We start from the raw sequence: 23,337 nt of genomic DNA, 5'->3' as shown, positions 1-23,337 counted from the left end.
GGCAGGAGCAAAAGAGCAGTCGGTTGTAGCGGTGCTAAGTCATCAAATACAAATCCGAAAGATGCCGAGGATGAGACGGTGGAATGTTCAATGATACAAGAGCGATGGGTTTATCATCATCATCGTCTTACGGAGGAAGAGGCGATGTGGCTCGTAGGAAGTTGAGGCCTGTGATGCCGTCGGGAAGCAGTTGGAACTCGGACGCAGGAGGCGGTGCTGGCGGATTCCGGCCAGAGACCCCTGATCTGCCAATCGGCACTCGAGCTAGTACCAATTTGGTCGACGTGGCTAGTGGCCAACACCTTGTCAATAGGACTAGTGCCTCATTGACCATCTCTTGAAGAAGACGCAAAACGATAATGGCGAAGGACAATGGACGCCCAACGGCCAGAAGCGTTCAAATGTTTTGCCCCTCTTCTGTATTAACCAATTTCATAGCATAATCTCAAGCTAGTTTCGAATAGAGAGCTGGTTTAGCTGTAGAATCAGTCACTTTGTACACTGTCCACCTCGTCCCATGTGGCTCTGAAAAACCACCGCGCCCACCAAGCCCTCCTGTACCGCACTCCAGATATCCAATCGGCCTCACACCTCGAATTTTCCCAACCCGCATACAGGCTGGCCGTCTCAAGAACGCACCTCTGACCAGTCTCGGCGTCAGCCTATTCACATCGCCACAACCGTCATATCACTGAAAAAGCACGCCTCCAAGACCTGTGTCTCTTATTTACAAGACGCCCAGTTGAAAAAAAAAGAAGTCCTTACCCCGCCAAAAATGGTGGGCAAAACTTTCATCGTCGAGCATCTCGACCCCGAGCTCGGCCCCTGGTCAGAGCTAGAATACATCGCCATCGCCAAAGAAACCCAAGAAACCAAGGGCAACTTCCTCCTATCCAGTCTACCTACTGAATTCAAAGTCCCCGCAGCATTGAACGGCATCCCCGCATTCAAGCCAGAGCACCGTGGTGTCGAGGAGCTGTACGCGGACAACAAGGCCAAAGTGTGTCTGTTAGATCCCGCTGCGGCAAAGGATCTATCACCTGAGGACGGGGAGACGTTTGATGCGTTTTTGTTCGGTGGTATTTTGGGTATGCATACTATAACATAGCCGAGGTGAATCTTGAGACTAAATGGAAACTGAATAGGTGATGACCCGCCAAGAGGTTGGTGCTAGAACAGCAAGTGGAAAGATCAAGCAGTGCTAATGGATGTAGACCGAACCTCGGAGCTCAGGAGGAAGGGTTTTGAAGGACGGAGATTGGGGCCTAAGCAGATGACCACGGATACGGCTGTACGGGTGACTCGCTTGGTTGTTCAGGATGGCAGTAGGTCCCTTTCGGTCAAAAATACCGATGTGTCAATTGTGCTAACGAGAACAAGTTGCCCTGGACAAGGTCCCATATGTCGACTTTCCAGAGTTAAAATTCAACGCTCACGAGAGCACGCAAATGCCCTTCCGGTATGTGACAGACAAGGAGGGGAACCCAATTATGCCAGAAGTAAGTGAAGAATCACAATGTGCCATGGCTGAAAGATGAGAATCTGATAATGATGTAGGGAATGAAGGAATTGATACAAAAGGATGCGGACAAGTCACTAGATGACTTGATTTAAGAAGTGATATAGACAAAAAGCCAGGCAATGGTTCAAATTAACAAAAAAAAAAAAACTGAATGGCGGTCATATGTGACGATTCTAAAGAACCTCAGCGAACAACAGCAGATGCGGATAGATTCATCTTCGTAAAAGTCGACCCAACCTGTTCCATCACGTTGCTGTCTTACGTGTTGTAACCATCCAACCCGAAACAACAATCAACAATAGCCTCGAACTGCATGACGGCCATCGTCGTCATTGATCAAGGTACTCGTATGTTGATGCCAACTTGAGTCAAAGTCAAGCTCCCACGACGGGCTTTGCCTACCCTACATTCTAAAACAGTCGAACATATTCATCACACTGCTACCACGCCTCAAGAGGCAAGACCGTGGTGCGCGGGCCTACGCAACCCTGGCTATGGACATGGCATGTCCACCGAGACGAGGAGGAGACTGGAAAGGCCTCTCACAAAGCCGGCGTAACACCTCGACACTGTGACCCCTTATCAAAACAATCACCAGACATGCGTCAAGCTCCACGATAATTCTCCGACGCATAGGTGCATGACGTCCGTATCACAGACACAGCGTATATATTGGATCTGACGCAACTAGGCACATCCTCCGACCTGTCTCCTTGCGACAGCAAAGCCGTAGAGCGACCTCACCCAACATGGGCAGGACTGAATGTTTTGTCGACAAGAAGTTGTCTCTTGTGAACCCGAGACAAGTGTCATTCAAACACATCGGGAGCCAAGTCTAAAAAAAGAACATCAAATACTACTACACATATGTACTAATGTGTTGCAAGTCCATTGTAGACATGATTGTGGACCTCGGTAGTCGCAACATTTGCCAGGGGCGTCGCTCTGCCCAACTCTGAAACAGTAGCGAGCACATTGAGTTTTCGGGCGCTTCTTCAACCTATGTTGGAAACAAATGGCCGCGAAAGTGGGACAATTTTAAAATTATTCTACGAGTGTGCGCATACGTCAGGTGAACAAAACAGACCAAAATTTTCAAACCGTCAGCATCAAGTTGTGACATTCGGCTGCGGTGGGTAACCGTCCGCGCCATTCACCCTTCAACAACAACGTCGTCCGCTTTGGTCAAGGTGGCTTGAAACGGCATATGTCCTCCAACATGGGTCTTTTAGGTATTGGATTTACCCGCGGGGGGGAGCACCTTCACCAAGGAGGTGTTCAAGATCCTGGCATCGTTCCTTCAGAGAAAACCGCTGACATGGTCTGGTGAGCATCAGCATTATGGTGGTCTAGCCTTCTTGGTTGAACTGTTCCCATGCAGCCACAACAGCCGGCAAGGATAGGGGTGTACGAGCGGTTCTCACAATTTGTCTGATATTCGTCGAGCCAGGCGAGGGTTGGCCGTTCGGATGAACGCCTAGGCGCGGCAACAAAGCCAGTCCTGGCACCATCATACGACTTCAGGAGCCAACCTATAGCAGCCATTATACACCTTTCTAGCCAATGGATGCCGCCCGTCTTCATTCGTGGATAAACATTCCAGTTTTAATCAAGGGCCCAGATGGAGCTTGAAAGGTCTTCTGGTTCGCAAACTTGTTGTTGTTGGACGTCGGGGGATCAAAAGGAAGAAAGAAGGTGTTCGGTCCGTTCAGGGACGAATAGACATCCCTGCTCATAGCTTGTCGATTCCGCCTGAAACATCTCACCGACTGTTGCCACCGTATTTTGTCTTCCACCTTGCACAAGGTTAAATCGATCTGAGCAGCCGGGGTAACGGAGAATCGCTGGGCAGGGACTAAAGCGTGATCAGAGTAACAGCTAGTGCACATAGCGTTTGCATGAAGATCGGCACTCTCCTTGCTGGTGCAGCTCTCACAAGGATGAATCATCCTCATGTAATTATCTTGGGGTGTCTGCAAGACTGCCATGCACAGCACTGCTCACGACGAGATTTTGATACTCCCCTAGGACGGTTGTGGCAACCGTCGTTGGATATGCTGAAGTTGAGCAACATCTAAAAACCTCCTTATTGCGTCAATTCGGGCCTACCGGCACGTTGCATCTAGGCTGCGTTTGCGTTGCAGATCGATACAACCCTGGGTCTGAAAGCAAAAAAACGGGAATGGGAAGCCTTTTCGACCCGGGAGATTAGAGGAGCTTCGTGGTGGTCTTGGGTGGGTGTGTCAAGGATAGGGAGGTTAGGTCGACTTGAATCCCACGGCAGCACGAGCCACTTTTTTGAGCAGTGGTCGGGACCACCTGACGATAGAGACCTAGATCGGTTATATACTAGTACGTAGTCTGTTTTTAGACGGAAATAGAGAGGGGGAAAAAAGAATGATAATCGAGGCTAAAGTATGTGGTTGGACCAATGTTTCTTTTTGTTTTGTATTCTTAGCCAAGAACAGTTATGTGGCCCGAAAGCGGCCGAAAAGGCCATTGCCGATGCTGCTGTCCTGTTGTCTAAGAAAAACTTGCTCACGTGGAGACTATCGAATCGCACTTGACTTGTTGGAACTACTAGGCTTAGTTGACAAGGTTGGGACTGCAGTTGGGACACCATACGGAGTACGGACAGTCAAGTCTGTCATCTCATCATCCTGCTCGCATTCGCCCATTCGCCCATTCGCCCATTCGCCCGCCAAGTTGTCCAACATACATACTTAAGTACATACAACATCCTCAGACGCTCGTATCGTCTTTAACTCTCAGGCGGTGGAGAATGTTCTGTTGGGGCGCTGGGCAAAAGCGGTGCGTGCTCAGCGTCGTCGAGTTTGGTGTTCCACACTGAGTTGGGATGAAACTATGACAACTTCTGCAGTCCGGATACTGATGATAGAACAACATTCTTGGTACATACCCGGAGGCTTGAGCCGCCTGCGCATGGCTGGATCTTCGCAGGGATTCCACCTGCAGGTGCTGCTAAGGGTACGCAAACGTGACTGTCTGTTTTAGGCGTGGCTCAATTTGCACTAGAACTGCCGGGAGGGTCGACATGCCCTGTTTCTGTTACCAGATCGATCAAGATTGCAGGGTTTCTGTACGTGTATGTATGTATTGTACCGGGCACATACCGCAGCTTTGGGCGCTGGATGTACTCCGTACCTAGGTAGGTATCGAATTAGCCGATGAATGGTCTGAGGTTATGTCATTCCTCAAGAGGTGTGTGTACACGAAGAACTGCAAGATCATGCTCGTGGGCAAATCCCGTAATTAAGGATGAAAGGGGGCCGGAATCACCCAGTCGGGTGAGTTGTTAGTCTGCCAAACGAAGCAGATGTAAGACAGTGATGCAGTTTTCGTGCTTGGCGGCCAATTGGAGGCGTAGCCCTGGTGTTCTGAGTTGACATGCCTTTGGCAAGGAATCTCTACAGAAAGTCTACATACATGTTATGTAAGGCGGCAGTATGCGCTGTCACTTCCGCCGATCCAGAGAGAGTCTCCTGTTCCGTGCACGCGGCCCAGGAACAGCCGCTCCACATGCCGAATGTAGAAGAAGACGGTTACAATTTGTCTCAAGAGTTGACACGGCAGCTGCGGCGTAAACGCCCGGGAACGTTATTGTAAACGGGAACCCGGTTGCCCTTGCTCCTTACCAAGGACTGGGCTGAAACGATCTATAGCATGAGTTGGACGATTGGTTTGTGGCAGTGCCTTTCTGTTATTACTATTCACTGCTATGTATTTCAGAGCTTCTGGGTTAGAAAAAGGCGAGTAAAACGCCTCCCTCCGCTATACGGGCCTGAGACACGGAACCAGTTAAACTTAATATGGCCCGAGACAACACACTGCCGCCGCGTGTATGTACGTGAGATGCCAGATGACAGCATGACAGCGCGCTGAAATTTCAGTCTGGTCTGAGGAAAACCAGTTAGACGCAGGGACGAGTCCAGCCGCTACCGCCTGGCCAGTTGGCCAGCGACGCCGACACCCTCCACACTGAGATCGAAGACAACGTTAGCCCGGTGTCGTCTTAATCCTGGTCCCATGTCAGCAGTGTACATGCATGTACATAAGTCGTTTGATAATGACCAGGGTGTCCTAGCGACACAACCATGAAACATGGGGCCAAGCGTCCTTACGGGACAACAAACTCCCTCAACGCAAGACCTGACACGGCGTGGGCTGAAATTTCGGCAGTAGGCGGACGGAACGCTAGGGACCAGATGGCTAAACGCTGACCGGCCTATCGCTAGTCTTGCTCTCATTGGTATGGCGTGGCGAAGATTACCGCATCAAGGTTTCCTGATCCTCTTTGAATGATTGACACATACCCCCGTGATTCTTGAAATGAACAAAGACCATGTGACTTCGGGAAAATGCACAGTTGAAGTTTGACAGTCGATAGCGAATTAGTCAGGGGTGTATTACTTGTTCCGCGTTTTGTTCTGCGTTTGGAAGGTTATTGAGAGTCTGGGTACCAACCTAGGTATGTAGTAACCAATCCCCGTGTGTTTTGCTGTTTGCTTTGTAGCGTTTCTTCAGAGAGGAGACGGGACTGGAAACCGGGGCCGAGGGCGAACATGGATGCGGGAACATGGTACCGATAATGCACTGTACTGTATTGTCCTGCAAAGTTGGGGCGAAATAGTACATACGGCAACAATAGCTTGCAGTGATAGTAGTGCTGCAAAGCGTTTTGAAGCGGAGAATATGGGTTTGACTCAGGCTTGAACGACAAGATGGATGATGATGGATCCGGGATCAATCATGGATCATGGAAGGACGGTGGCCAACTGGCAACTAGCGACTGGTTCAGGGTGCTGCCATTTGCGCTAACGTGGCCGAATAGCAACTTGCCTGGTGTCGCCTTCCTCTCTGGAGAGAAACTGTAGTAGGCATGCACAGCCTCGATAGACCTGCGCTTGCCATCTATTAAGTTGACAATGTATGTACACATTGAGGCAAGGCTCTCTTTTGCAGAACTCCCATTGGCCTGTCATAAAAGTCTATAGAGTAACTTGGGCAGGTGCCTAGGTACCTAGGTACACAAATGTTTCCATCTTGTCCCCTCGTCATTTCGTCACATCACTATAGAAGCTGCGAAAATCGTGCTTCGTAATGTCTCAACTGGTCCGGCCAGCAACACCTGTATATCAATACCGTGTACGACTCAAGTTCAACTGTTGCCTCGAAGCGACAGGCCCTCTGCCTCTCTCCCTCTGTCCCTGTGCTTACGTCGCTCAAGCATACATATGCCCACTGCACGACTTCGGAATCTTTATGCACCACCGGACAAGCCCTGGGGTCGGCGTCAACAAATCAAAGTCGACGCTGAAGACGACTTGCAAGCACTTCGTATGACCAAGTCTTCCGCCTGATAAGGCAACCTCATGCCCCCAGGCTCAATTTCAGGCTCAAGCTGATGTTCAGGTTCATGCTGGTGCTTATCTCGTGCTCCGGCTCCGGCTCACAACGCAGAACTCACAACTACCGCCGCACCTACTACAGGATCCGTCGCGTGGCTTGTTCTACCAGTCATGCCTACATGTGCATCCCATGATTGCCTATGCATGGCACTTACTCAGTCTCATTCTTGCTATTGGCTGGGGGTCGACTGGCCGGAGAATCGTCCTGCAGGTATCCTGCACATCGCGCTTCGTGCGAACCAAGACCTGCCGCGAGACAGCAAGCGACGCCCCCAATGGCATGACTTGCATTGCCCGCAAGGCGTCTGGGGGGGGGCCTTGGCGTCATTTATCAGCGGAGACGGCAATTCTCTTAGTCCAAGTATTCTTCTCTTCTGGGCATGTTCTTTTCCTCACACTGCGTTGCTAGATTGTACACCGCCGCCATAATATGTGTCGGACTATTACTAATTTCGCAACCAACCCCACGGAAACCAGGGGGCCTTATTCCGATACATTCTCGGCATGTGCCGACTCGACCGCCACGAGTCGTAGAAACAGAACGAGCGATACTATGTACAAGCGCGACTGGTGGGCGCTCAACTGTAGCGTTCTGTGCCGCCTTGCGTTTACGGCTGGCCCAATGCCGGTCGCACGTCAAAATTGGTGTAACCCCCGGGCAGACTTCTCGTCAGATATGGCCTTGTCGGTTCCTGGGCTCGTTTCACTCCAGTGGGTTGGTTCTCCTGGGTCCAGCTCACAGTTCATATCCATCACACGCTCAGCGACAACGCCCTCTTAAACTCAACGGTATTTACTGATTGTGTGTGTACGCCATCATGGTCTTTTTGATTATACGAGGGCTGTCAAACCCAGCTCTTGCAACCTGGCGTCACGGATCCAGGGTGCACAGGCAGAAGAGCCCCAGCGCTCGGACAATTTGCCCTACATGACGGGGGTAATTGGTTCGGATGAGCTTTGTCTTTGAAGCAAGCTGTTTCCTCTTCTTTGCAATTCACACGACACACCAGTGCGTGTGGCCAGCAAGCGGCCAGCAAGGGTCTCCCTGTTCTTTGATCCATGTTCTCCGTACGGAGTATCGCAAATATACTTTCGGGTGTCTGATGGGCCGTTTCCTAGCTGAAAAGGGTGGATTGCTTGTTCTATTCTGGCCTCCAGGTGCTCGGCGTTCTGGTAGAGCCGATCTACGGAGAAGTTGGGACATGGCAACATGGCTACTTCCATGCAAGTACGGATGTATGTATGTACATGATCGAATTCTTCATGCAAGGCGCGAGAGTGCCCTTGCTGTATGTACATACTGATGGACGTTCTTTGCCAGCATCCACCAGCAAGGCCAGGGTATTGCATACCAAGAACCTCCGGGCGGTATTCTGGGTGCATTTTTTCCCTTCTCTTGGGCAAAGCCTGCCTTGCCTTGCCAAAACAGTCGCCCCATCCCCGTCCATCCCGCTTTGGCCTTGCAATCGTCACACTGTTTCCCAATATATAGAATACCAGACCAAGAATGGGTCCACAATGCCTTTTTATTCTCGATACCGATCGACTCCAGCTTCTTGGGCATTGCAATCGATTGACGGAACAGTTTGTATCCAATTACTACTTGGTAGACATGCGGGCATAAGGCTACTCACTCACTCCGGCTTTGGCCCACTCCCATCATACACACTCTCTTTGACGTTTCTCCCTTTGTAATGTGTGCCTCTGAGCAGCACAGACACCCAGCTTGCTGTTGTCCCTCACCCGTAGTGTGGTCGTATTCTTGGTGAAAAAAAAAGGTGAGACAGGCTCTCATTACTTTCTAATTTCTATCAAGTCGCTGGGACGTGGCTCTGTCCCCGGTGCTTGGCCACTGATGCACCGTTTGTCTCATGATGCATCTAAACACCCCTTGACTCGAACTTGCCCGCAACAGTTTCCTAAGCGTACGAAAATAGGATTTGGGTTGACTGGGAGTGGACTCGGGGCCCCAGTCTGATTCTGATTTATACACAGCCACCTCGTTTCAGACAGCCTGATTTCAAGTCTCTGGAAGCTTTGGCTCAATTCCAAGTTGCTCGGGCCGTCCAAGATCTAGCATCCTATCCTGGCACAACGGTGAGCACAGTTTTCAAACCCCGACTCTTGGGCTCTGTCCCAATGCCATTGTGTACGCCTGTGTTTCGGCCGTTTCGATCTACTCGGGTGCGAGGTTGTCAGTGCGAATGATCCACTCGTCGTCGATCGCATCAATAAGTCTGATGGCTTTTCCTTCATCCCTCTTGTCGATGTTTACACTTGGTCCGTTAATCTGTTCTTTGCTGGTTTCTTTTGCTAGTGTCGTGTTAATCAAATAGCATTGACGCGCCACTTCAACATCAGACGTCTTTTGCATTTCTGAGCGAGACCTCGGGCTTCATGATTGACTCGCGTTTCCTGCAAGCTGTACTTTACATTGCCCTCTTACCTACTAGCCTCTGTTTGATCGGAGCCTCAGCATAATACGCTTGGCTTGTGTTTCCTGACAAAGACAAAGGCGAGACCGTCCAAGTAGGGAGGTCACACACTCTTCTTTGCTCCTTTTGTTTTAAACATCACATCATTTAATGAATGAACCAGGACTGAGACGACGACTGGAGGTTATACTTTTCTTATATTAATGCACCAAGAAACGACTCGTTCTTCGAGCCATATATCATCCGTTTACCCGCTGACCGCTTTGCATGGTTTCAGGCCGGAAGATGGACGTCACTTCACTGCTGAATCAATCAGCTTCTTCAGGTTGTGATAGGATTGAGGGAGAGACCACACCAACATCGGCAGTATTCAAGCAAGGAGGTTTGAAATCAGCTTCGTTACCGACTCCCTCGCCTGAGAGAACAACACCACAGCAAGACTGGGAATCAGTATCTACCAAGAACAGGACACCATGGAGCGCGGGAGGTTACGCACTACCATTGCAAAGTGAACCCGAATTTCGCTCGAGTTCAATTTTTTCATTTCGTTCAGGGAGCGAAGTGCTTGATTCAGACGGTTCTGTCGACTCTCTAGGCCTTGGACGACACTCAAGGCACGGATCAACCGACTCAGCTTCGATCGATATGGAATCCTCCCAGCCGTCCCTGCCATCCAGCAGGCTGCAGAGTTGCCGGTAAGGACTCAGTCATGTCTTTTGTTGCTCCCCCACCGATAACGGTTTGCCCTGACGCCCAGAGTTTTATTTAGGCCGAGTCATTGGGAAGACCGCTCCCAGACGGGCATAGAAACCCGTGAACCCATGGGTCACAAATTCTCTGATAGCCACAGCAGCTTGTCATCGTACGCTTCGTGGAAATCTAGGTCACATTCCAGAATATCGTCTGTGACGACAGTGAGTGGTATTCATAGTGCCGGTCCATCGTTGACGGAGTTACCATTACTGGAGACGGCAATGGCATCACACGGTGAACCATATCAGACGCCGACCTCCGCAAACAAAACACCACACTTATCCGGCGGCCGACTGCCAACGAGTAATCGAATTGGAGAGATGGATGTTCCAAAAAGGAGTGGTAGCCCATCAGACGCCGTTCTCAACATGAAGGGCGCCATCAAACCCGCTCAAACTGGGACTCATACGGGGTAAGTCTATCATCTTTAGTTCGATTTATCTCTGCGTTTTGTGCTCAGTCACTGTAATATCTTCCCTTTGTCCCACTTAGACACCAGGCTGTTCCTTGTTGATTGCCTGTGATGCACATTGAGGCAAGGTGGGCGCATTCTATTCAAGTGGATAGACAGATTTGAGCTCGAGTTGCAGTCTCATCGTCCCTTGGCCCTGTCCCCAAAGGCAGAAAAAGGATATCGAGCCCGATTTCTGAGGGAGAAAATGGTGCTGGCTTCAGCTATGCCCAAATTTTTGCCGCGTGGATTGATCCGATGCCAGCTGTGAGCTGCTGAGGTGTTGTGAATCACTCACTACTTCACACACATACTCAGCATCTACCACAATCATGTGTTCACACATACGCCGTCAACGTGACTGCCCTATCTGAATAGGATTAACAATTGCTTGAACCCAATTCATACCTCTTTACTCATGCTTTGTTTACACTAAACAACACTACCAGTATTTATTGTCCGGCTGTCAGCTTGGGTTGACGGGCCCTTGAAACAACAGGGCCTATGAACTTGACGACTGTCTCTATTTGCAAGTTGCAATGACAATGTTCTTGAACCTTTTCCCCTCCCTTTAGCCATCATATGCATTGATTATCATTTTTTTCGTTACTGGATCTACAACACATATTATCAACCTCCCATGCTGTCAACATATTTGACTAATTTTACTTCAAGCGACGCATCGTCCAGAGAACCTCGATTTCCTGGCTTAGCAGGCTCACACAAGCGAGCCATCTCCGCGCCAGACCCGTCGATCGCTGCCGAGTATTTTCGGGGAAAACATTTCCAGCATCCGCGCTCTCTACTCCCTCCTCCACGGGAGGTCATGGCTATCGCAGAAGACACCAGCTCACTTGCAGTGGGACAAAGCAGCCCTCAAAACGAGGAATTGATCGGCACTAAGTACAACGTTCTGGATCACACTGATAACAGTGAAACTGATTGCCAAGATGAGAGACACATTATTGCTGGCCCGAAACCGATTCGGACTCTTTCGTCCCCAGCCGTTTCATCTTCAGCGCTCACCAAGGAACATTCACAACTTACCAAGCCATCCAACCCCTCCACAACTCAAGCCGAGGATCTCGATGGGAAGACTGCTTGCATGTTTGTTGAGGATTGTGATACTGGATCGCAACTTCGCAAGGCTATATCTCACTTATTTGGTCGCAACAAAACATGCACGCTGAAGATACCGAAGATGGTGTGGGTATACTATTGCCGAAAACACTACCAGAGAGTCCGCTATCGCAATGCCAAAACATACCCTATTACTCAGATGGAACTAGTTCAGACGCAGATCGAACGTCTAAAGGCTTGGAGCGACCGAAATCAAGCCACAGGAGAAGGCCCTTACATCAACTCATGGACTCTGTCACTCCGAAAGCGAGAAGAGAAACGGCTTCAGGGTGATAAGAGAAGGCATGAAAGAGGGACAGAGCCACCCGAAGTAGGAACGGGCCACATCCCTGCCTGGATCATCGAAGAGCTAGGTGAGGGTTACGATACCGAACGCATGTTCCAGATTGCGGGACGTCTTCGAAAAGAGATCAAGAGTGGTATCTTGACACAAGTCCCCGAGATTGAATTCTTGCCGGACATTGTGGGCGACGATAAGGACAAGGAGACGACTAAATCAGCTCGTCAACGAAGACAGAACAGTTCAACGTCCATAACAAAGACGCCGAAACGAAAGGCACCCGACTTTCAAGTCATGACCCAACCGGGCCCGATGTACCATGACATGGGCTATGCGGGTTACGTCCACGATGGCGGATACGATGCTGAAGATGTGGTTAGTCCTTCGGGGAAACGACCGCGAACTGCTCGAGCTGCAGCTTTTCTTGCTGGGCCTCCAAACCCTTACACCGCGTCTTCATACTTGGCTGGCTCCGAGGGTCCCCCGCGTGCCCAAAATGTTGTGCCCAAGATTCAGCCGATGGATTATCACAATCCCTACGCCCATAGCGTCAACAGTGGGAGGTTCGAGCACACACACCCAGTGCAAGGCCATGTCCGTGTAGCATCTTACAACTGCGTTCCTTCAGCATCCGAGTATGCTCCTGAGCCATATTATCAACATCACAGAGCGCCTGGCTATGGACATGTGCCAGTGCACTTCTCTGGTAGTCAGAGCAGTCCAAACTCTCCTCCAATGCTGCCTTCCATTACGGCGCAGATGAACAGCACTTCTATCTCGTATCCGCGCCACGGAAGTCCTTTATCAGGGGCGAGGTCTCACACGCGTGGATCAGCACGACCTATGCATCAGAGATCTGCTAGCGCCTATACCCCAGGAAGGCGAGCTGTCCCTATGTTGGGTCGACCGTCTAGCTCAGGCAACGGTCACACCATGGAACATGCAAGATACGAAGCGAATAGACACGTGCCACCCCCTGCCATGTATGATGGTGGACATCACGGCACTCAGAGTTATGCTGAAGGTGACTTGCGGCACCATCAGTATGGAAAGCCTGTTTGGGACTCAACTTATGCACCTCCAGTCCCCCCTCTTCCCAACCTTCATAATCAGTATTCATATGCCCATGGCCCAAGCTATGGCTCCCCTTCCCACGCGGGAATGACTGCTCACAGCGGTGTTCTCGGTGATGCCAAGAACGGCATGTCGGCGTACCCTGAGCCTAAGGGAACCTCGGGACTACGATCTGCGTGAAGCTCCAATTAACTCTCAATTGGCAGCTGGTCGGCTGATTGGCTGACCTTGTACCAACACTATTAATTGTCTTATACACCCCCTTTCGGTCCTTTGACATTGTGGCGTACGGTGTCCACACAAGACACGGCTTGGCCGTTGACTACACATTCCTTTAGACTTATGCTCGTATTAGTTTTTTTCTTCTTCAAGTTCGCATCCTTTCTGCCCTGTACAATGGCACCGGGAGTTATGACAGTACCAAATATTTCTCTTACATCAGGGGCCGTGCGATTAGGATAATCAGCCAACCTCGAGTCGCAGGCCACAAAAGCAGTCAATTAGTTGGGGGGGTTGTTCACGGCGAATGGAAAGACAGATACTCCGGATCACAATCGGGATATTATGTACTATCGGAAACAGGAGACAAGAGTCCAAAAGGACGAGATGAGTTATGACAAGACACGGAGTGTTTTTGAGAGAAAGTGTGCTGGTTTTTGTTTCTGGTGGCAACTATATACATAGCCTAGATAATTCTGTACCTAATACGCGAGCCGATATATCGCGTTGATGCCCGTGCCTCGCCGTTGCCGAAAGAAGATGACCAAAAACAGCCCCTTCACGCATGCAACTCCCAAAGTTTTGCGTAGAGCAAGCAAGACACGCATCGGTATATGATATATCTTCCCCTACTCTCTAAACATGACGCTCCCGCCATCCCAGGCCTTCAACTCCCCCACGTTCACCCTACACACCTCCTTGAACCCGTACCTGGGGTAAAACGCCTCCACGCTCCTCAGCCCAACCAAGTACGAGGCACTGCCAGCCTTATCCACCAGCTCGAGACCTTCCTGGACGAGCGCCCTGCCCAGCCGCTGGCCCTGGTAGACGGGGTGAACAGCCAGCGTGGACAGGTACCAGGCCTCTCTGCGGCGCGGAGTTGTGAGGAACTGCGGCTCGGCGGCACGCACGGCACGGTAGAAGCCGTCAACGGGCCCCGGGTCAATGGGCGAGCGCAAGACCAGAGCCTCGAGGCACAAGTACATCCTGACGAGCGGCGCGAACCACGCATCTACTCCCACCCCGTTGTCAGCACCAGCGCAAGACTCCCACGACAAAAAGGAAGAAACACGTACACGGCGACACCCACGTCTCCCAAAAGGTCAATTGACTCGCCGGCCGCAACCACCAGGTGAATCCCACCGGCACGCCGAGCGTCTCGTCCACCACCACCGTCAGCCGCCACCCCATGGTCCACCAGCGCCTCCGAAAGTGCCGGTACAAAAAGGCCGCCACCGCATCCGGGTGCCGCCGCCGCCCGGGAAACATGATGTCCAGGAGGCCGTCGTGCCCAAAGCCCGCGAGGTACAAGCCCGTCACGGTGCGCAGGTCCGCCGCCGTGCCCGCCCGCAAGTGGTAGCCCCCCGGAAGAGCCATGACAAGCAAGCACCCCGAAGAAGAACTCTATACCAACGATGTAAAGTGACTCTGCCAGCGTGAGCCACTGAATCCCATGGCTGGAAAAAGAAAAAGGCCCATCATGATGGGAAGGCCCGTCGTGAAATACTAGGCGGAATATGCTAAGCGCAGCCGGCACTCCCCCACTCTTGACGCTATTTCAACGCCGAATGAGTCAAATACGTGCCCGGAAATGAGTGCGTGATTCCGACAAGTCGTCAACAAGTGGAATTGGTCCGTCCTTCATTACGAACCGCATTTGACAAGCCCATCGCCCAGCTCACTCGCGCCGCTGCACCGAATCAGACCCCCCCCTTCCCTCCGGACGTGACGCCGGAGGATTATGAAGAAGAAACCACCCCCATGAAACCGAAATTCAGCGCCGCGATACGCGTACCAGGGTTTCGTAACTCGGCTCTCGGCTGCACGCTCGGCGCTCGGCGCCCAGGATTCTAAGCATAACTCGTCTCGAAAACGCAGGGCGCATGCCCGTGCCGGTAAGCATGTCTTTACACAAAGGCCTCTTCACGTACTATGACGTGCCAGTGGGCATCAAAACAGCTATCTCGCTGGGGCTGCGGCACCTTGTGAACTTGTGAGTAGTATAGACTCTCATTGTTATTATTTTTCGTAATGCTTTTGTCGGCTGGAGTACCCGTTGCGGCTTGCGTGTAGTTTGTGGAGTACCGGCTATATCAGAAATCAAATGTTGGTACGCGGCGATGCGTCATGCTGTAGCCTGTGACTTGGCTTTCGTCAGCCCGGCGGGAGTCGGAGATGATGATGCGTCCCAAAGACAGAAATGCATACGCAGACGTACATATATACCTAGGTGCCTGCCTAGGTAGGACTATTGAAGTCTACTCCCTTGAGAGTCATCCCTCCCCAAGCTATCAACCAACTGGTTCTTGAAAGAATTCATCTTCAATCTCATTGTATTTATCCTCGTAGCCTTCGGTATATCCAAGGTATCGACATTAATCGTCATGGCCGCCTTAGCCAAAAAGTCCCCTCCATATGTACGCCTGGAGGATGCAGTATCCAACAATCCATTCAACACACAAGAGACCAAGGCTGCCTCTGTGCCAATTTCATCGTCCAATTCCAAAACGCCGGTATATCGCAAAGATGACAGAGACCAGATCAAGGCCCTCTCCAAACACAGGCCCAACTTGTTCAAACTACACATGTAGCGATTTCCTGCAACTCAGGACGCATTTCCCATGACCAGAACAAGGAGCATACCATTTAGAATACACGACGCAACAAACGCACTCGACACCATCAGTTTGTATGGGATGGACAGCGGGCCCCGGCGATAGAGCGTCATGCCCAGTCCCGACCCAGCGCAGAACAGGCTGACCATAACGCCTATCGTCACACCGGCATCAACTTCAACGCGAAGCTTGCGTTTCCCAGTTAGAATCAGCACACTGGCGATGCCAAGCAGTGCAAACGACGCCACGAAGCAACCAAGGGTGCCCCACATGAGTGCCCTCTCTCTATACCTTTGAATTTTCTGCTCGCTGATGCTTGGCAGAGCATAGTGCGTAGCATAACCAAGCTGAGGATATCCATCCGAGCTGGCATATCCTTCCTCTTCCGAATCCGTGTTGACGGCAGTGGATGCGTATCCCGAACTGCCTTGGCTACTCAGCTCTGAAGTAAGAAGGGGTCGAGTCTCGTGGCTGGGTTGCCTGGATTTGAACCATTGCTTTGCTTTTTCATACGGCAACGATAACAAGCCATTCACATATGCAAAGCCAGGAAACCCAGTATCTTCGTCGGGGTTGATATAAATGGCATATTCATCTTCGGGTCCTCCTGCTTCGCTGCCATCATCATACTCGTTCCAGTACTTAACCGGCGAGTCAATTTTCGCAGCGGGGAGCGGTTCAAAGTCTACATGCCGAGGGCGGCTCTGCTTGGGTGAGGCTGGTTCTGGTGCCGCATGTCCATGAGATTCAGGCGAACTAGGTTCGCTGAAGTGGGGGGTCACCGCCAGCAGGGTAGTGAGTATTTCATCATGGCGGCTTTGGAGGTGCTCAAACGTGCGTTTTGTAAAGCTCTTTGGGTCGCTAAGAATGTTTTCATTGAAGCGAGCGGATAGCGTTACTGATCCCGTCCATTTCTGCATTTGCATACGGTGTTAGTTGGGAAGTTGCTGTAGCCAAAGTACACGAAAAAAAAAACCAGTTAGGTAAATACTGTGCACCCATACCTTGTACTTCTTAAGTATCTTTCGAAAAGCGACTACTTGAGCATTGGCAAACCGTGACAACCCATGGATTTCCTCGCCACAGCGTAACAGTTCCCGTTCGTATTTGGCAAACCTTCGTTGTCGTTTCAACGAGATGGTAGAGTCGTTTGCATCAGAATACTTGGTAACCCAGCGCTGAATCTGACTGGCGAGATGTTCTTCAGCGGGTAGAAAGCCTCCGTCAGCAAAATGAAGGATACGTGACGTGTATACGCGGATTCCAACCACGGAAAAAAGAAAGGTGCTCACCTAATCGCCTCGAAATTTCATCCGCCTTACTGGTGATGAAGAGGTCCACCCTATCATGCTGGCGGCATAGCTCGCCATACAGATTGTCTTCAAACTTCTTCAAGGTAGCATCTTGATGCCCCGGGATAGCAATGGCGGTAGCCTGGTCCCGGGTCGTGTGCACCTTTATCTCATGTTTCAGAGAGTTGTAGTCGAGATTGTCTGAATGGGGCGCAAGAAGAGGCGGTCGTGTCAGCATAGGCAGAGATGTGCGACAGGAAAGGATCGGCAGAAAATGCAACGGTAATGCGCAGACTCTGGGGTTGGAGGGGGGCACACATTGGAGGGAGGGCTGTGAGAGTTTGGTCAAAGTTTGGGGGCGACCATGTCATGGACGCAGGACGGTGGGAGGGAGGAGGCGGTTGGCGCAGGCAGTTGCGAGGGCTGCACTTGCCATGGCTCGATCCGCGATGCAGGATGCCCATTGCAGTTGCAGCCCGAGTTGCAGCCCGAGTTGCAGCAGTCCACGATGCTCGATGGCAGAGGCGGCACAGGCTGATTGATGCAAGGACGGATGGATGGAACAGCACTTACAGAGGCTCCATTCTGGAACAGACTCGTGCTCCAACTGTTGCCCGTATTTCATTCCTCTTGCTAACTGGTGACTGCGGCCAGTATTGTCGTGGTGGGCAAGGTTGTGTTATTGCATCCCGCGTGGCTAGACGAAGTTTGAACGCAGCAAGCCGTGGCTCTCTGTTGGGCCCAGTGCTGATGCCACAGCTGGTGCAAATGCAGGTCGCCGCAATTCGCTGCGATGGCCGCCAATCTTGTCGAACCGGAGCCGGTCTGCGCAGCAGCAAGAACGAGACAATCTCACAGGGCCAAGAGCCAAGAGCCAAGAGCTGAGATATATGGAACAGAAAACGGCCCCGTGTGCTGAATATATGTTCGATTGCAATGGGCGTAGCAGGCAATTCAATGGTTCAAATTCGGTCTGGTGTTTCTCGGGAGGCCGTTGGTGAGACAGCAAAACAAAAGACGGCGCGGCAACAGCAGGGTCCGGAATGCAAATGCTGGACAGCCGCAGGTAAAAGAAGGGTCTGGATGAATTGGTCTGGGAGCCAGTAGGACGAGAGGCAACCTGCGATATACCAATGTATAAAAAGAACAAGTTGGAAAAGAACAGTGGTGGCGAGGAAGATGGCGGAGGCCGTCATGATAAGGATGACTGAACGGGCACCCTGCCAGCAAAGGACATGGAGGCACTGGGCACTGGGCACTAGGTAAGTACTAAGCGCAAGGCACTGGGCCACCCAGAGGTCATGGCAAAGGCATTGATAGCAGACCGGCCGGCACTTGTGACGGCACCGTGCATGGCGACGCCGAAGGCGGCGGAGGGCCAAGCAGCCCAGTAATTTCTCTCTCATCATCATCACTCTAAAAGGCATTCCGTCACCTCAGAGTCAAGGGCCAGGTCCTGCGTCACGACAATAGTCCCAGACACTTGCGCAGGTGCTCTGTCCAGTGTCCGTCTCTGGGCCCAGTGTCTAGACTCTGGCTGGTCGTCCGGTTAAACGCCACAGTCAACCGACGACGCTGTATGGCTGCGCCGGCCTGGAAACTGGGGACTGGGCAGGGAGATGCACATGGAGTCCAAGGCAAAGAAAAGGTTATCGTTGCCATGATGCTTGGGTCGAGTGGAGCACCATCTGAATGAGAATGACCCCAGCAGCCCAGCATGCCGGCTCATGCATGTGAGCGGTTCAAGCGGGCAAATGCATGTATGTATGTATGGCACAATGGCAATGCGTTTCTTGTCCTCGGCAGCCAAGTCTTATATGTTGAAACTTCCATGTCCCAGCAATTCCTGGCAGACTTCTTTTCAATCTGGAGAGCGAGCTCGGCATCATCGAACCTAACTGGTACCTGGGCAGGTATCTGTACAAGATATACCATCAAAGACAAGGAGGCATATATGTACTTTATACTTCAAATATACGGAGTAGTGCAGCTTGAAATTCGTCCTGCCTCTTGAGCCGCCAACCCCGCCCGAACGTGCCTTCCTCCCATGGCGGTTCGTCTGCCTCTGTCTCCTCCATGATATGCCCGTCTCTGCTGTATCCAGACGTCAACGTCCCTTTCCTCTAAACCAGCAACCAGTGCAGCCTGAATTACCAATCCTCTCATCCGCGAGCCCCAAATGTATGTTACAGAACTCCATCGTACCCGCTGCCAATGGTGCGGCGGGCCTGCTGTCATTTTAGTCTGGTATCCTTCAATCCTCGACATCCTCGCAACCTCGCAACCTCGCGCCTCGTTCAATTCTTCAGTGGAGTTCCGTGCCCGCCCCATGCCCCGATGCATGCCGTTGTTCAATCGAATGCCGTCGTCACAGCAGGTGTCCCGCTAATCGAAATCGTGAGCAAGGGTCCCGGCAAGCCAGTGCCAATTTAAGGAGCTGCAAAGGGCCACAGAAACCCGCCGAACAGGTGGGCACGTCTTTGTCACCTCCAGTACAATATTCTCAGTACTCTGGTTACTGGTTACTGACCTAGTTGCAAATCTATCTCAAGTGATTCCTCGGCCAATTGGTGATCGCTGCACCAGCCACCAATCTAGAATCAACTTCTGGTTGCAACTAGCTCTACAGGGTTTTGCCCACACTATATACGCTGGGCCTAAAGCTAAGCTAGTTTCGTAATGACTGAGTGTCATTTAATGATCTTTGGGGGCAGGAGAAGAACAAACGCGAATAATACCAGATCAAGAGTTACAGGTGGGAAACACGAGTCTTCGATTGTCGAGACTAATGCCTCACCGCAACCATCAGACGACCCTATGATGCAGCTTCCTTTTTCAAGAAGTTCGAACTATCAGCACCCCAGCGGCTTCGTGGGCACTTACACTGCTTACCCCTGCGAAAGAGACGACGCAATGTTATCTGCTGCAGCAGATAAAGACTGTATCCGAACCTGTAGGGTGAAGCCCCCTCCTAAGGAAGAGCACGCTGCCACCACCTGCAATGACCTCGTCCAATTAGCCTCAAACACTATCGTCCGGTCACGATAAGAATTCTGACACGTACATGGCCCCATAAACGAACTGACACAGTCTATATTGTTTTGTAACCACTCCTGCTTGTATGCATACATGATCATGCAAAATGCAACTGGAAACTTCCCCGCATCACATGATGCGGAAGACGCCCTGCGAACCTTCGACCTATGGAACTTTTTTTTTTTCGGATTGAGGAGCAGATACGCTCTAGGCGGAAGTTGTTGGTCTTTATGTGACCACACATCCTCCAGATTTCTCGTAGCTTCCTCTGGTGTTGAACCGATGCCTTCGGTCCGAGGTATGTATTCCCCGGACTCAGCCAGTGGCTTGGCTTGGCCCCTGTGCGCGACAGCATTACGCAATATACATATCATAAAGACTCGCCAGGATAATTAGTTTCCGGGGCATATCTACATATTACTCTTTCTCCTATTCTTTGCTTTTCTTTTCTCTTTATTTTCTTCACTCTTTTTCTTTGTTTAAGAGGAGAGAGAGTTCGAAGCCATGGCATCTCCATGGACAACAAGATCCGTCGAATGAATCCTGAAGACCCTTCATACAGCATATCGAGATCAACGATGATTGCTTGGCAAAGGGGCCATGGCCCATTTATGTGGGATACCCTCCACCAAGAACCCCTACTCTTGCCTTTGCATGAGACCTGTCAAATCTCGCACCACGACTTTGACGCTTCAGGAGAGATGTCGCAACAATGTTGGTGAAGTACGACACCTCAACCAATGGCTGAACCGGTTAGTTCAGCCGCCACAGTTACGGCAGTTTGTCGTGTGCCTGTGAACACCGATGCTTTGTCTCTGCACCAGTCCTGATTCGACTATCGAACCTTGGGACCTATGTACGAGAGGCCACCAATTATGTCGTTAGTTTGTCAGGCGATTGGCGTTTTTAACAAGCCGCTCCTTATATCCACCACCCAAATTGCTGCACGCCTGGAGCTAGCCACTATTGCTTTCTGGGCTAATAACCGCGAGTCATCAGTTACACACGAGAGTGATGGAAACATTGAAACTTTTCAGTATGCCAATAGCCGGCGAAAGAAGCGCCCCCAGGATGGAAATCGGAGGACACTCTATATGCCACTCTCCCGGAAAGTGACTGGCTCCCAAACTTCAGCCAGGGCCAAAGGGAACTTGCCGGATGTTGATCCTGCGCCTCGCGACATCTGTCCCGTCTCGGGACGACTCGCCGCTTGAAGATAGAAGTGCAGAGTATCCTAATGTCCACATCCAATCTACTACTATACGCTGGGAAGTCTCATATCAGACCTAATTACCAGCAACTCCTGTAGGCCGCTAAAGTACATTGCCTGTTGAGGATAAATCACCACGCCGGAGAGGGGCCGAGGAAGCAGCCGCTTCTCCGAATTATAGAAGCGTAGACCAAGTGGTTCGAAGATGAGGTCTAGATCGCCTCGTTGATGCATGGCCTTTTTGAACGGCCACGTACGGAGTATCGCACTGGCTCGAATCCACCAGTACCGTGACAACGTACGCATGCCGTCCTCCCCAACCCAGCTAGGTTTCTCATACCCACCTGCCAACAGCTGCGCGGGCGAAGAGAACGAGTAAGGACGGACAAGAAACCAACTGAGCGGGAGCCCGGCCTCTAGACGTCCATCCAAATCGGCGGCGGCGGCATGTGTCGCGTGAGGAGTTTCCTCAAATGAACTTCTTCCGACGGGCATTGCGTGTAGTAACACAGCATGCAAAGGCGCATGACTTTTGACAGGCTGGCAGGTTCCGGTTCAAGCCCGTCACCAAAAAAGTTGGCCGTAACTCCGCTGGCGATGTCCATCTCCGTCACCGAGGAACAGAGAGCCGGAAGAGGAGTGTCCGGGTACAAGGACGGCTTATTGCAGGTCGATAATCTTGATCAAGATGCCTGATGAAAGATTTTTGTTTTCCACGGCAGCAGTACTCCGTACTAGTACTAGTACTCCGTACCATGTGCGGAATACTGACCCCGGAGTCAGTCTCCACATCTCCACTGGACAGCTCGCCGGCAGGCTTATTACTTTTGGTGTGCAAATTTGAGGCTGGATGGAAGCGGCAAGTGGTCACATGGCCCAGTCGCGCGCCTCGAGTGACAATGCCGAAACTTCGAACTCTTTTTTTTTTCAACCTTTCGCAGCACTAACGGGCGTGTGGCGTGTGGGGTGGAGACCCAATGCAAGATTGCCAAGGCGTGGAAACGTGCAGCTGTAAAAGTCGATTCGTTACATTGAGGATTCTTACCAGACAGAAAAAAGCTGAGACAGCAACCAGTGTACGGCTTCATACAATTCCATACCGAGGGCTCAGCATACATTCCAAATAGCATCAGGCTTTTGACCTAGTATTTGGATCCATTCCCAACCCGGCGTCAAGCCGTAAAATCGGGCCAGAAAAAAGGAGAGAGCCTAGCCTACATGCATCAAGTATCACAAGCCAAGGCCGATTGCACCACCGGAATAAAGTGACGGTTTGGCGTACGGGCTAGCCAAGTGCTCGCAATGTAACCTAGCAATCGAATTACCAAGGCGCCGGTGTAACATGAATGACTACAACTAACAGGCCCGACAGGTTGCGCTGTCATTTATGACAGAGACGGCTCTAATCCCTGGACGCACTTGCACACTCGGACCGGGGTAAAGCGAAGCCTTTGGCGTGCGCTTTGATTGAGGCCAATTGCAGAATTACACAGGGCGTGGCTTGGGATATCCAACAACCGCCGTGAACCACCGAGGTAGTACTCCGTAAACTACCCAGTTATTGAGGAAGCTCCTCCGTTGTCCCCCAGCACGGAGCATGCACCGGGTTTCTCATCTGTAGACGGCCACCGACTTTGGATCCGCTGGTACCAATATATTTCTCGCCAGGTCGGAACGGACAAGACTAGCTATAGTAAATAGCGTGCTTGCAAAGGAACCGAAGAAATTTGGTCCGGCGCAGTCTTCTGACGAGACCTCGTTACAAATGTGGCAGTTGGGCGACGGGCCTGCATGGCAGCTGAACTCATCATGTCCAATCACAAATCTTCTTCGTAGCTTCAATATATTGCCATGTCCCCTGTCCTTCTGCTTCTATTGCCA

The 23,337-nt window shown here is 51.3% G+C and overlaps 5 protein-coding genes across 5 annotated transcripts; 2 read left to right on the top strand and 3 right to left on the bottom strand.

The window, feature by feature from the left end:
* Positions 1–775: 775 nt before the first annotated feature.
* On the top strand, positions 776–1,614 carry SFM1 (Protein arginine N-methyltransferase SFM1; the record flags this gene model as incomplete). Its single annotated transcript, XM_014690031.1, has 5 exons — positions 776–1,088; positions 1,146–1,163; positions 1,215–1,325; positions 1,381–1,499; positions 1,558–1,614. 5 exons carry the CDS (start codon positions 776–778, stop codon positions 1,612–1,614), a joined length of 618 nt encoding a protein of 205 aa, XP_014545517.1.
* An 8,746-nt stretch (positions 1,615–10,360) lies between these two features.
* On the top strand, positions 10,361–13,264 carry G6M90_00g075820 (uncharacterized protein; the record flags this gene model as incomplete). Its single annotated transcript, XM_014690032.2, has 2 exons — positions 10,361–10,551; positions 11,266–13,264. The coding sequence occupies 2 exons, from the start codon at positions 10,361–10,363 to the stop codon at positions 13,262–13,264; spliced, it is 2,190 nt and encodes a 729-aa protein (XP_014545518.2).
* Positions 13,265–13,932: 668 nt separating this feature from the next.
* On the bottom strand, positions 13,933–14,680 carry G6M90_00g075810 (uncharacterized protein; the record flags this gene model as incomplete). Its single annotated transcript, XM_014690033.2, has 2 exons — positions 13,933–14,315; positions 14,380–14,680. The coding sequence occupies 2 exons, from the start codon at positions 14,678–14,680 to the stop codon at positions 13,933–13,935; spliced, it is 684 nt and encodes a 227-aa protein (XP_014545519.2).
* Positions 14,681–15,908: 1,228 nt separating this feature from the next.
* Positions 15,909–17,448, bottom strand: G6M90_00g075800 (uncharacterized protein; the record flags this gene model as incomplete). Its single annotated transcript, XM_066131047.1, has 3 exons — positions 15,909–16,832; positions 16,923–17,137; positions 17,211–17,448. The coding sequence occupies 3 exons, from the start codon at positions 17,446–17,448 to the stop codon at positions 15,909–15,911; spliced, it is 1,377 nt and encodes a 458-aa protein (XP_065987033.1).
* Positions 17,449–21,504: 4,056 nt separating this feature from the next.
* G6M90_00g075790 (uncharacterized protein) lies at positions 21,505–21,951 on the bottom strand (the record flags this gene model as incomplete). The annotated part of the gene is made up of 1 exon (XM_066131046.1): positions 21,505–21,951. One exon carries the CDS (start codon positions 21,949–21,951, stop codon positions 21,505–21,507), a length of 447 nt encoding a protein of 148 aa, XP_065987141.1.
* Between the last annotated feature and the right edge of the window lie 1,386 nt (positions 21,952–23,337).

The sequence above is a fragment of the Metarhizium brunneum genome, chromosome 4 (genome assembly GCF_013426205.1).
Source record: "Metarhizium brunneum chromosome 4, complete sequence".
Lineage (NCBI taxonomy): Eukaryota > Fungi > Ascomycota > Sordariomycetes > Hypocreales > Clavicipitaceae > Metarhizium > Metarhizium brunneum.
Note: the sequence above shows the minus strand (reverse complement) of the source record. Positions and strands in the feature narration are given on the sequence as shown.